The sequence below is a fragment of the Aquarana catesbeiana genome, linkage group LG05 (genome assembly GCF_042186555.1).
Source record: "Aquarana catesbeiana isolate 2022-GZ linkage group LG05, ASM4218655v1, whole genome shotgun sequence".
Lineage (NCBI taxonomy): Eukaryota > Metazoa > Chordata > Amphibia > Anura > Ranidae > Aquarana > Aquarana catesbeiana.
The window spans coordinates 479880604-479893799 of record NC_133328.1 but is presented as its reverse complement, the minus strand read 5'-3'; the positions used below and the strand labels follow the sequence as shown (position 1 = coordinate 479893799).

General features: G+C 43.3%; 1 protein-coding gene across 4 annotated transcripts in view; it reads left to right on the top strand.

Annotated features, from left to right (window-relative positions):
- SS18 (SS18 subunit of BAF chromatin remodeling complex) overlaps nt 1–12994 on the top strand; it is a 92677-nt gene extending 79683 nt beyond the window's left edge. For all 4 annotated transcript variants that reach the window (XM_073631500.1, XM_073631502.1, XM_073631503.1 and 1 more), the window contains one exon: nt 11459–12994. Coding sequence is in view for 1 of the 4 variants with exons in the window: in XM_073631502.1 (XP_073487603.1) it covers nt 11459–11485 (27 nt within the window). In the remaining 3 variants the exon portion in view is untranslated. The remainder of the gene's footprint in view (nt 1–11458) is intronic.
- The last annotated feature ends 202 nt before the right edge of the window (nt 12995–13196 follow it).

Below are 13196 nucleotides of genomic sequence, written 5' to 3'. Positions count from 1 at the left end.
CTTTACAGGTCCATAGTCAGTTGCTATGGAACACACACTCTGAAGACCTCTTTTATGATATGCCCACTGTGATGGGTGAAGCCTATACTTTATATAGTCCAGCATCATGGACAGATAAGACAGGGTTACCCTGTAACTCTGACCGTTACTGTATAAACAAAGCTATGTTTGAAATGTATTGTATGTGTAAACTTTTCAAACTTGGCACTTAAACTCAGCTACTTTATAGCTCAGGCTCTGGTAAATGACCAATTATTACATCACACTGTTCACACACTTTAACGCTTTTTCTGCTCGGAGCCCTTATAGGGTACCCATGCACTTCCTTCCACCATGAGGATTCAATCCATGACGGATTACACCTGGGTTACCGCATACTCCTTACAGACCTATTTATCCTATACTCCATAGCCTACAGAATACTCTATTAATCCCAAGGGGAAATTGAGAAATTATTACGACACGGCCCTTAACAAAGACCACACAAGATCACAACAATAAACTGTGAAATAAATAACACAGATTAAAATAACAAACAATCAAGCTACCAAATACAAATAATACACCACTTTCTCTAACGCCACCCCAAATAATAACCAACACAATAACAACATACTGTTAAAAACACAAAATCCTGATCATGAACCAGAATTAAATCTTCACCTCCAGAAAAGAATTGTATATCTTGATCGCGACAGGCAAAAATGATTTCCTGTGTCCCTCTGTGGTGCATTGTGGGTGTAGCAATCTGTCAGTGATGGTACTCCACAGACTGACCAGCGTATTGTGGCGTGGGTGGGAGGAATTGTCCAAGATTGAACATAACTTGAAAATTCTCCTCTCAAACAGTTCTAAAAGACTCCAATTGCAATCCAACAACATCAATGGCCTCGCGAATCAGTTTATTGTGTCTGTTGGTGTCAGCCCCCCTATTCCTGCTTCCCCAGCATGCCACTGCATACAGGAGAGCGCTGGCCACCACAGACTCATAAAACATCTTCAGCATCGTCTGGCCGATGTTAAAGGACCTCAGTGTTCTTGCTCCAGTCCAGCTTATTATCTATGTATAACATGGCTTGTTTGAGGATTTGCATCATTTAACATTCAATTTACAGAACATGCCCACAACTTTGAAGATTTTTAATTTTTTTATTTATTGTGAAGCAAACAACAAATAGGACAAAATAACAGAAAAAGTCAATGGTGTATAACCATCCCCCCCCCCAAAGTCAATACTTTGTAGAGCCCCCTTTTGCGGCTATCACAGCTCCAATTTGCCACATCTTACCATCTTCCTCTTTGCAAAACTGCTCCAGCTCCTTCAAGTTGGATAGTTTGCGTTTGTGAACAACAATCTTTAAGTCTGACAACAGATTTTCTATTGGATTGAGGTCTGGGTTTTGACTAGGCCATTCCAACACATTTACATGTTTCCGCTTAAACCACTCAAGTGTTGCTTTAGCAGTGTGTTTGGGGTCATTGTCCTGCTGGAAGGTGAACTTCTGTCCTATCCTCAAATCATACACAGAGTGGTACAGGTTTTGCTCAGGAGTATCCCTGTATTTAGCACCATCCATCTTTCCCTCAACTCTGACCAGTTTCCCAGTTCCGACTGCTGAAAAACATCCCCACAACATGATGCTGCCACCACGATTCACTGTGTTCTTTGGGTGATGTGTTGGATTTGCACCTGACATAGCCTTTTCTTTGATGGCCAAAAAGTTCAATTTTAGTCTCCTCAGACCAGAGCACCATTCTCCATACATTTTGGGAGTCTCCCACATGCATTTTCGAAAACTCCAAACGTGCCATTTTGTTTTTTGCTGAAAGTAATGGCTTTCTTCTGGTCACTCTGCCGTAAAGCCCAACTCTATGGAGCATACAGCTTATTGTAGAGCTTTTTATGAGCTTCATAACAAAGGGGGTGAATACATACGCACATGCCAATTATCAGTTTTTTATATCTGAAAAATAGTTTTATGTATATTTTTTTTCTAATTTTACTTCACCAACTTAGACTATTTGTGTTCTGATCCATCACATATAATTCAGATTAAATAAACATCGAACTAAAGGCTGTAATGTAACAAAACAGGTAAAAAAGCCAAGGTGGGTGAATACTTTTGCAAGTCACTGTAGATCTTAAATACAGAGCATATGGTTTCTATTGGTAACAGCTTCAGGTCTCTTTGCTTGATGGATGAGAAGTGAAACTGTTGCCCCTAGCAGCCAATCAGATCTCGGGAAACGGGGCATCTGGTTCCTATGGGTAACAGCACCAGGTCTCTTGGCCTAATGTAAGGGTGAAACTGTTACCCCTGGCAACCCATCAACCCATCAGATCTCAGGATACAGGGCTTATGGTTGATATGGGCAACGCCTCCAGGTTTTTGGGCCTGATGGGTGAGACTTAAAACTGTTGCCCTTGGCAACCCACCAGATCTCAGAAAATAGGGCATCTAGTTGCTGTGGGCAACATAGCCAGGTCTCTTGGCCTGAGAGAAGTCAAACTGTTGCCTGTAGCAGTCAGTCAGGTCTCGGTAACCGTGGCATCTGGTTGCTATGGGCAACATAACCAGGTCTCTCAACCTGATATGAGAGAAGTCAAACTGTTGCCCTTGGCAACCAATCAAATTTCAGGAAACGAGGCATCTGGTTGCTGTGGGCAACAGCACCACAGTTCTGGGCCTTATGGGTGAGTAGTGATACCGTTGCCCTTAGCAACCCATCAGATCTCAGGAAACAGGGCATATAGTTGCTGGGTCTGATGTGTGGGAAGGGAAGCTGTTGACAATTCAGATCATAAGATACAGGGCATCTGGTTGTTATGGGCAACAGCACCAGGCTTTTCAATGCCCACACAGCTGGTCCAGCTTTGTGCTGAATTGAAATCCTCTCCCTCCTTCTCTGCACAGCGCTTTTGGACGGACAAAATCGATTCACTGTGCAGGTGCTGACCAATCAGAATTGCATTCTGAGCGTACGCGAACGCACCCCTGAACTGTTCATATTTTTTTCAAACTATAGTCCGGCCCCCCAACAGTCAGAGGGACATTGAACTGCCCCCCCCCCCCCCCCCCCCCCCTGTTTAAAAAGTTTGAGGACCCCTGGTCTATAGTGTACCCTAATGGCCAAAATGTTTCTCCCTGGTACATTCCATGCAGTGCATTGCAATGCACACTGAAGAATTTGGAGTGTGAGCAGCACAGTGGCCAAATGGTTAGCAATTTTGCCTGGCAGCACTAGAGTCGTTGGTTCAAATCCCAACCACAACACTACCTGGCTGGAGTTTGCATGCTATCCCTGTCTGTGTGGGTTTCCCCTGGGTTCTCTGGTTTACTCCCACACTCCAAAGGCATGCTTGTAGGTTAATTGGCTCCTCTTTAAATTGGCTCTATTGTGTGTATGTTTGAATGCAAGTTAGGGACCTTAAATTGTAAGCTCCTTGAGGGCAGGGACTAATGTCAATGTACTATTTTATCTATATATATATATATATACAGTAGGGACGGAAAGTATTCAGACCCCCCTTAAATTTTTCACTCTTTGTTATATTGCAGCCATTTGCTAAAATGATTCAAGTTAATTTTTTTCCTCATTAATGTACACACAGCACCCCATATTGATAGAAAAACACAGAATTGTTGACATTTTTGCAGATTTATTAAAAAAGAAAAACTGAAATATCACATGGTCCTAAGTATTCAGACCCTTTGCTGTGACACTCAGGTGCTGTCCATTTCTTCTGATCATCTTTGAGATGGTTCTACACCTTCATTTGAGTCCAGCTGTGTTTGATTATACTGACTGGACTTGATTAGGAAAGCCACACACCTGTCTATATAAGACCTTACAGCTCACAGTGCATGTCAGAGCAAATGAGAATCATGAGGTCAAAGCAACTGCTTGAAGAGCTCAGAGACAGAATTGTGGCAAGGCACAGATCTGGCCAAGGTTACAAAAAAATTCCGCTGCACTTAAAGTGGGGTTCCACCCAAAAAAACAAAAATACCTGAAAAATTCTAAAAAACAAAAAAACAAAATTTCTATTTTTTTTTTTTTTTTTTTACTTACCTCTAAATGCCTGTTTCTAGGTGGTCCCTCGTAGTCTGCCTCTTCCTTTGCCTGGGCTGGTGACATCACTTCCCCCTCGGCACAGGAAGGGCTCCGCTCTGCTCCCTCCCTCCTGTCAATCATCTGGGACCCATTACAGGTCCCAGGTGATTGAGTGGTCAATCACGGCGCGCAGCGCCGCTCAAACATGCGCAGTGGGTGCCAGGCTGTGAAGCCACAGCCCGGCAACCACAGTTGAAATGCCGGCGCCAACGAGCGGAGGGGGGGGGGCGAGCGGGGCTTCGATCCCCCGCATCGCTGGACCCAGGGACAGGTAAGTGTCCAATTAAAAGTCAGCAGCTGCAGTATTTGTAGCTGCTGACTTTTAATTTTTTTTTTTTTTTTTTTTTTTTAATGGACCCCCCTGGGTGGAACTCCTCTTTTAAGGTTTCTAAGAGCACAGTGGCCTCCATAATCCTTAAATGGAAGACGTTTGGGACGACCAGAACCCTTCCTAGAGCTGGCCGTCCGGCCAAACTAAGCTATCGGGGAGAAGAGCCTTGATGGGAGAGGTAAAGAAGAACCCAAAGATCACTGTGGCTGAGCTCCACAGATGCAGTCGGGAGATGGGAGAAAGTTGTAGAAAGTCAACCATCACTGCAGCCTCCACCAGTCGGGGCTTTATGGCAGAGTGGCCCGACGGAAGACTCTCCTCAGTGCAAGACACATCAAAGCCCGCATTGGGTTTGCTAAAAAAAAACACCTGAAGAACTCCAAGATGGTGAGAAATAAGATTCTCTGGACTGATGAGACCAAGATAGAACTTTTTGTCCTTAATTCTAAGCGGTATGTGTGGAGAAAACCAGGCACTGCTCATCACCTGTCCAATACAGTCCCAGCAGTGAAGCATGGCGGTGGCAGCATCATGCTGTGGGGGTGTTTTTCAGCTGCAGGCACAGGACGACTGGTTGCAATAGAGGGAAAGATGAATGCGGCCAAGTACAGGGATATCCTGGACGAAAACCTTCTCCAGAGTGCTCAGGACCTCAGACTGGCCCGAAGGTATACCTTCCAACAAGACAATGACCCTAAGCACACAGCTAAAATAACGAAGGAGTGGCTTCACAACAACTCCGTGACTGTTCTTGAGCCCTGACTTAAACCCAATTGAGCATCTCTGGAGAGACCTAAAAATGGCTGTCAACCAACGTTTACCATCCAACCTGACAGAACTGGAGAGGATCTGCAAGGAGGAATGGCAGAGGATCCCCAAATCCAGGTGTGAAAAAACTTGTTGCATCTTTCCCAAAAACACTCATGGCTGTATTAGTTCAAAAGGGTGCTTCTACTAAATACTGAGCAAAGGGTCTGAATACTTAAAACCATGTGATATTTCAGTTTTTCTTTTTTAATAAATCTGCAAAATTGTCAACAATTCTTTGTTTTTCTGTCAATATGGGGTGCTGTGTGTACATTAATGAGAAAAAAATGAACTTAAATGATTTGAGCAAATGGCTGCAATATAACAAAGAGTGAAAAATTTAAGGGGGTCTGAATACTTTCCGTCCCCACTGTATATGTGTGTGTGTGTGTGTGTATATATACATAAATTGTCGGTGCAATGTAGATACAATAATAACCTTCAGCATTGGTGTCAGTGGAGGCAATAATAATCCCCCACATTGGTGTAGTGCAGTGGTCGCCATCCTTTCAGACCTCGCGGACCACTAAACTCTGTTTTGAATCCTGTGGACCTCCTAACATGAATTTTTACATGCCTTATACACACAATGCATCTGCTGCCTTACACAGGCGCATTGGAAGTCCCCTCCCACTCTCTGCACTACTCCCAGCGCCTCCCTCTGAGTTCACAGGAGCTGGAACTACAGAGGAGGCATCGGATATCAATACTGTCAGCACGCAGTGAGAACAGCACTGGAAACATTGAGAGGTATACATCCGCCTCAATATTGATTTGCGGTGAACCCCTTGGGGACCACCAACCTTCTTTTGTGGTCCACGGACTACTGGTTTGGTGATCACTGATGTAGTGGATACAATAATCCCCAGCATTGGTGTTTTAACTCTCCATGACCACCGGGGGGGGTGTCCTGACCACAAATACAGCACCATGGTGCAGCAGTGGTAGTGAAAGTTAACCTCACACTCCCCTCCTGCATTGGTCGTCATGGCATTAAAAGTTATACCAGCCCCCTCCTCTACCCCATTATTTTTCACTTGCATGATCACAGGTTTCTACACCTCTTGCTCCCTCGCCCAGGAGTTTACTTGTACTGTGGCAGAGATGACTCCGCCCGCCTGCAGTACAGCCTTTCTTTCAGTGTCGGGTGCTGGAACACAAAGCATATTCCACTATCCGGGACCCTGCTGCCTACCTGGTGCCCAACAGCCTGTGGTCTGAACGTAGAGGGCACCACAAATTGCCAGAAAGGCTCTAATCTCTATTCACATGCTCAGAATCTCTTAAAGCTTGGACAGCTGAAGCTGCCTACAAAAGGTGCCGCACAAGTATTTAGTGAGGCACTTGACCAGTTTGTCAGAGGTCACTGGTGGAAATGTTTCTTTCTTCCTCAGAGGAACATTCCAAACCCCCTAGCTCCTCTAAATGCAGAGCACCTTTCCGCTCTAACCAGGCTTCAAATTCAAAACCTACGTTCAGCTCTGCCTATTAGCTCAAGGCATGGCCCACAAAGGCCACCAATCCTTTCCCTGAGCCAGTCTGCCTCTCTGAGTCACATACCTACCAAACTTGTGGGTTAAATTTGTGGTTTCAAAATTATACAAAATAGAAGAAAATGGTGAGGGAGTAGAGTTTTGAACTCTTAAATCAACCAAAAATTGCCCAAAGAGTTAGATTTGCAGAATGCCGCTAACCATCTTTTGTCCCAGGAATCAGTTGTGCCAGTACCACCACAAGACTGGTTCAAAGGATTCTACTTACACCTGTTTACAGTACCAAAGCCCAACTGAGGTATTAATCATATTCTGGACTTAAAATCCCTCAAAAGATGTCTTCAACTTCCAAAATTCCTCATGGAATTTGCAAGGTCAATAGTTGCCTCACTGAGATACAGGGAAAATCAATGGACATTTAAAATGCCAAGCTGCAAGCTCTCATTACCCACTTCATCAACCCTTTTTTTCTGTGCTTTGCAAAGGCAGACAATTACTTTGTCACACTGCCCTTCTGCCTATCCTCTGCTCCCAGAGTGTTCAAACAGGTTTTAGCACCTCTCCTTGCCCTTCAAAGAACTTGTAACATCCAGTTCATGGGCTCTCGACCTTCTCTTGAAGGACTTATCTCCCTTCCAGCTATCAGAAAATTTCAACAAATCTGTTCTCCAGCCTTTCCTTTGTCTGATATACTTGGGTCATTTCAAGCAAGTCTATCTTCCGGAAAAGAAAGTTGTCTCACTACCTCACATGATCAAAGATAAGAGATAATTGAGAGAAACATTGAAATTCTCCCTGAGAGTTCTAGTACTAATGGTACCCTGCTTCATGGTATTACCATTTGCCCAATTCCATTCAATAACTCCTGCTAAATATCTTGTTGACTTGGAAAAAGCAGGCTCCTTTTCTCAATTTGCCCATGCTACTATATAGCTAGGCAATGAATTCACTTTCTTGGTGGATCACTAACCCAACCCTAAGACCCCTTTCACACCGAGGGTGTTTTGCAGGCGCTATAGCGTTAAAAATAGCGCCTGCAATCCGCCCTCAAACAGCTGCTCCATTGTCACCAGTGTGAAAGGCCGAGGGCTTTCACACTGGAGCGGTGCGCTGGCAGGACGTCAGGAAAAGTCCTGCCAGCAGCTTCTTTGGCGTGGTGAAGGAGTGGTGTGTTTACTGCTCCTCTACCGCTGCTCCCCATTGAAATCAATGGGGCAACGTGGCTATTGCGGCACATTGTGGGCGGTTTTAACCCCTTCTCGGCCGCTAGTGGGGGTTAAAAGCACCCCGCTAGCGGCCAAAATGCGCCACAGATCCAACTGTAAAACACCGCTAAAAATAGCGGCGTTTTACCACCGATGCTATGGGCGGTACAGTGTGAAAGGGGTCTTACAGTGTCCCATCAACCTCTTGGAGCTTGGTGCAGTCTCGTTAACCCTGCAACACTGGACCAACCCCCAAACCCCCCCCCAAAGGGACAAACAATCAAGGTACAGTCTGACAATGAGCTGTGGTCATAAACCAGGGGCACCAAAAGTCTGCCTTGAAGAAAGGAAATCAATCTTGTGGACAGAAGGTCACTGTCCAGTAAACTACGCAGTCCACATGCCATGAGTGGAAATCAGAAAAGTGGAATATTCTAGCTCTAGCCTCAGATTCTTAGATAAGCCCTTGGTCTTCGCTCAGGCTGATTATTGCCTTCCCTCCATTGCGAATCCTACCTTGTATGCTCAAGAAATGGAGCGAAAATGGTGATCCTTATTGCACCAAATTTTACTTTTTACATAGATTTCTATCGGGCAACCCCTTAGAGGGGTTTCTGAGTCTGTGATTTCTACCTTGCTAAAAGAAAGAAAAGCCTATCCCGCAACTGGAATTCCTTTTTTATCACAGGCAGTTCAACCTCAGAGATTTCTATGTGCCTCACATTTTAGCCTTCCTACAGGTGGGCCAAGAACTTGGCCTTAAAGAGGAAGTAAACCCTGATGGGTTTTGCTTCCTCTTTTTTTTACCCTGCAAAATAAAAGCATAGTGGGCTAGTATGCATCACATACTAGCCCATTATGTTGCGATTACCTGCAAAAGAAGCCAGCGATGTCACCACTATCCCTGCTGTGTGGAAGCGTCCATCTTTACCCCTCTTCCTTTCGGGTCTACGGACTCTGGCTCTCTGTATGGCTGGAGTCACGTCACGTGACGTCACACATGCGCGCGGGAGCCAACAATCATGGCACGGGCCCTCTAGGAGATATTTCCAGTACCTATAGGTAAACCTTAAATAAGGCTTACCTGTAGGTAAAAGTGGTTGTACAGGGTTTACAACCACTTTATGCACGCTCAAAGGTCAAATCTCAGCCTTATGTCTTTATTTTTCAAAGGCTTCTGGTTTCACTCTCTCAACCTATCTTCAAGGTGTATCTTTTACTAAGCCCCCTTTGCAGCACTCTCTCTGCTTTCTTGGGATCCTCTTTTTGCTTCATTCTGCCCTGCAGGAACCACCCTTTGAACTTATCGGGAATATTCCCCCTAGAGGATCTCTCTTGCAAAGTAGCCTTTTTTGGTCACCGTCACATCTGACAGATGTGTTTTCTGAACTAGCTACCCTTTCCTGTAGGGTCTTTCCTCATACTTCAAAATGACAAGGCCGTCTTTTCTCCCGAAGGAGGTTTCAGTATTCCACCCTGACAAGGACATTGTCTTACCATCCTTATGCCCTGCTCCCTAAGCATTCAAATAAACCTCTCTTCATTTTCTGGAAGTAGTCAGAGCCATTAGAGTATACTGTAGACTACTGCTTCAATCAGATGGATTCCCTTTCCCTGTTTGGCCCTGTCCTTGGGACCTTTCAAGGGACAACCTGCTTCAAAGTCGAGCATTGCACGATGGATATGGAATCTGATTGTAGGAGCTTACGTTCTCAAAAAGAAATCTTCTCCTACTCTTTTAGATGCCTATTCCACTGGATCAGTGTGAGTTTCCTAGGCATTTGACCCCAAGCCACTGTATCCCAGTTGTGTAAGGCCGCCACCTGGCTTTCTGTTCATGCAGGTTTAGCCCGCAAGGTTCTTGCAGCGGCACTCTGAGCTGTGTCTTCTGACCCTTGTTGTTTGTGCCTGTTGGCACAGTTGGGGTTGCCCACCCTTCTTATAAATTGCTTGAAGACTTTGCATGGTATATGAATATTCTGCCTGTGCCAGGCCTGTACTGTATGATTATAACATGAGAAATTTTGACTTGCCTGTAAATTCTATATCTTGGTATACAGGACACGGGCCACCCTCCCTTTTTATTCCTTGGTTTACTCTGCATTATTTGCTGCAAAACTGAGGGCTCGTGGGATAGCATTATAGGGGAGATACCAGTGTCCACACAACACACGTATAACCCATTGTGTATGAATAAGTTGTCTGTGTCCTGCACTGTACTCCCAAGATATGTAATTTACAGGCATGTCAAAATTTCTTTTCTTTCCATGTTTGTATTCATTTCCAAACCTAGTGGTGGGTTACCCAACGTTCACAAAGATTGGTCCTGCAGTGTGTGAGCACCTACTCATGCCTATGGGAAGAACAGTTGGGTAAACTGGAAGGGGAGTCAGTGATGCAGTATTCTGTGAAGTAATGCAGAAAAATTGTTGCCACTATGTAAATCAGTGGTCATCAACCCTGTCCTCAGGGCCCACTAACAGGCCAGGTTTTATGTATTACCTTGGGGAGATGCAGACTAGAATTCTGCAGTCACTGAGCAGCGAATTATATCACCTGTGATGTATTTCAGTTGTCTTGCAAACCTGGTCTGTTAGTGGGCCTTGAGGACAGGGTTGATGACCACTTATGTAAATGACTAAAAGTGGAGGACTCTTGAGAACTGGAACTGCGAAACACTAAGAAAAAAAACGAAATCCGAAATAAAAATTGTCACCTTAAAGTGGAGTCAACCCAAAAATGGAACTTCCGCTTTAAGAGAAGGTGACCCCCTGACATGCCACATTTGGCTTGTCATTTTTTTGGGGAGGGAGCGGAAACCCTCTTTTTAGAGGGTTCCAGTTCCCACTTCCTCCCGGGGACTGCTGCGCTGGAAGTAAGTTCACCTTTCCCCCCTCCCTCTTGGCAATCATCTGGGACACGTCACAGGTCCCAGATGATTGCGCAGCTCGCGCATGCGCAGTGCTTGCCCGGCTGTGAAGCCACAGCCAGGCACTCCACAGTGACAATGCCGGCGATGCAGAGAGGAGGGGGAGACGAGCGGGGCGCTTCGTTCCCCCACATCGCTGGACCCTGGGACAGGTAAATGTCCGATTATTAAAAGTCAGCAGCTGCAGCATTTGTAGCTGCTGACTTTTCTTCTTTTTTTGTCGGAACTCCGCTTTAAACTTCAGCTTCCAGACACTTTTTTTTTTAGGCGAAGGCATGGTTCCAAGGATCTTGGATACTAAAAAAAAATCCAAATCTCTCAAAACAAAAGGCATCCCCACATTGTACAGGAACAACTTTTAGAAGTATCAGGTTCTTGCTGTTTACAGGCTGCCTTCTTTTGCCAGAGAGTTATGAGAAAAATGTACACCTTACATTTTTTTTACTGTATCAAAAAGACTTTTTCAATAATATCATTTGAGCTTACTGTATCAGCATTTTATGATTCTAGATCATTTTATAGTGATTATTTTGGAATTATCTCTGTCTTATTGTAATGTATGTTCTCTTTATTTTAGGGTCAATATGGAAACTACCAACAGTAGAAACTCCCAGGTTCCTGTAGCCAGTCCTTGTAGCTCTTGTACTTTTTCCTCAGAACTGTGGTCATCTTCCTTTTTGAAGAGCTCATTAACTTTATCTCTTACACTTGGGGAAAACTACGTGAATTGATGGCAGCTTCTAAGTTTTTTAGTCTTTATGTGTTAACCATGGAAGACTACAGTAATTCACATGCCCAGCCTAATTCACGTTGTGTACTCTAGGTGGTGATGTTGCATCACAGATTCCAAGACCTCCATGTGTCGCATGGAAAGCAGACCTTTTAAATTGTAAAGTTTTAGGAAAACTTTTTTTCCCTCTTTGTGATAGAATTCAATTTGTTCTGTGAATTTTATCACAGTGTAATGTGTAAACCAGAATAATACGGCAGAGACCAGTGTATTTAAATGTAATCATGGAACATTAAATGTGTTATCTTTAAATAAATAAGTGAATAATTGTTTTCTATAAATTGAGTACTTTGAATGTTTTCTTGCTATTGTCATTTCAATAAAATTAGAGAAAGAAAAATCTGCACAGAAGTGGAGACATTGCCTATAGCAATCAATTAGAATTTGTTGCATTTTAATAAAAACTTGATTGATTGCTGTTGGCTACACTGTTGCGCATTTTTTTCTATGGTTTTAATAAATTTAGCCTCACTGAATTATTTTTCATTGTCCTTGCCAGAATATTTTTCTGTTCCATCTTAAAGGAGATCTCCATTTTAAGAGATGTAGGTGGAGCAGAGGCTTCAAAACAAAAAAACAAAAAAAAGGAAAACCATCCTACATCTTTTCAAGCCGACAGTCTTGCCAACACAAGTCTATGTAAGGCTTTAGGAACTGCATGTCTTGACAAAAGGAAGCATCCATTGTTTCCATGTTATCCCCATTCATCCAGCATTTTTGTGGCATTCTCCTTTTGAAGATGTCCAGGTTTTGGGGACCTGATCCAAATATTTCAGTCCTAAAAAATGGAGGTTCCTTTTGCTTATATTGCTTGCAAACTGAAATGGGATAAGGCAACTGCTACTGCAGTTTCACCAGCAGGTGGTGCTGCAAGTGAAATCTTAGACTTTCATTTTTTTTTTTCTTTTGTAACTAGGAAGCTTTGACATGGCAATATAACCAGTAGGATGCATGGTGGAAGAATTGTATGTGGCAAATAAATAAAGACCAAGTTTATTTTTTATTTTTTGCAGATAGGTTTTCAGGTAACAAAGTTAATTCTTTCCATGTTAGGTATGTGATGTAAATGTATTTACATATCTATCAAGCCAGCACAAAGTTTTACCTAATATAGAGCACAAATTGCAATATACGCTATTCTCCATTTCTAGGCAACCTTTATGCAATACAGTTCCAGGGGATTTTTTGGTATACGGTAAAAATGCATCATACATCTTTTTATTAGTATCTGAAAAAATAAATGTTATGAGATTGTATGTTATTTTGCAGAGGAATATTTTTTTTCCTGTTTTAAAACCTAATAAAATACACAAGAAATGCAAACTAACCTAGTATGGGCAGTTATTGCCATTCTTTTTTTGGGTCTGTGCCAAACTTACACCTGTACGTACTTTGCTATTTAATATGTACTTTACAAGAATACATTATTTGTGACCCACACTTTTTTTTTTTTTTTTTTTTTAATTACATTTTTTTATATACTTTTTTTGTTTTAAAAAATATACAAGGTGTGTATGCTTGTGTG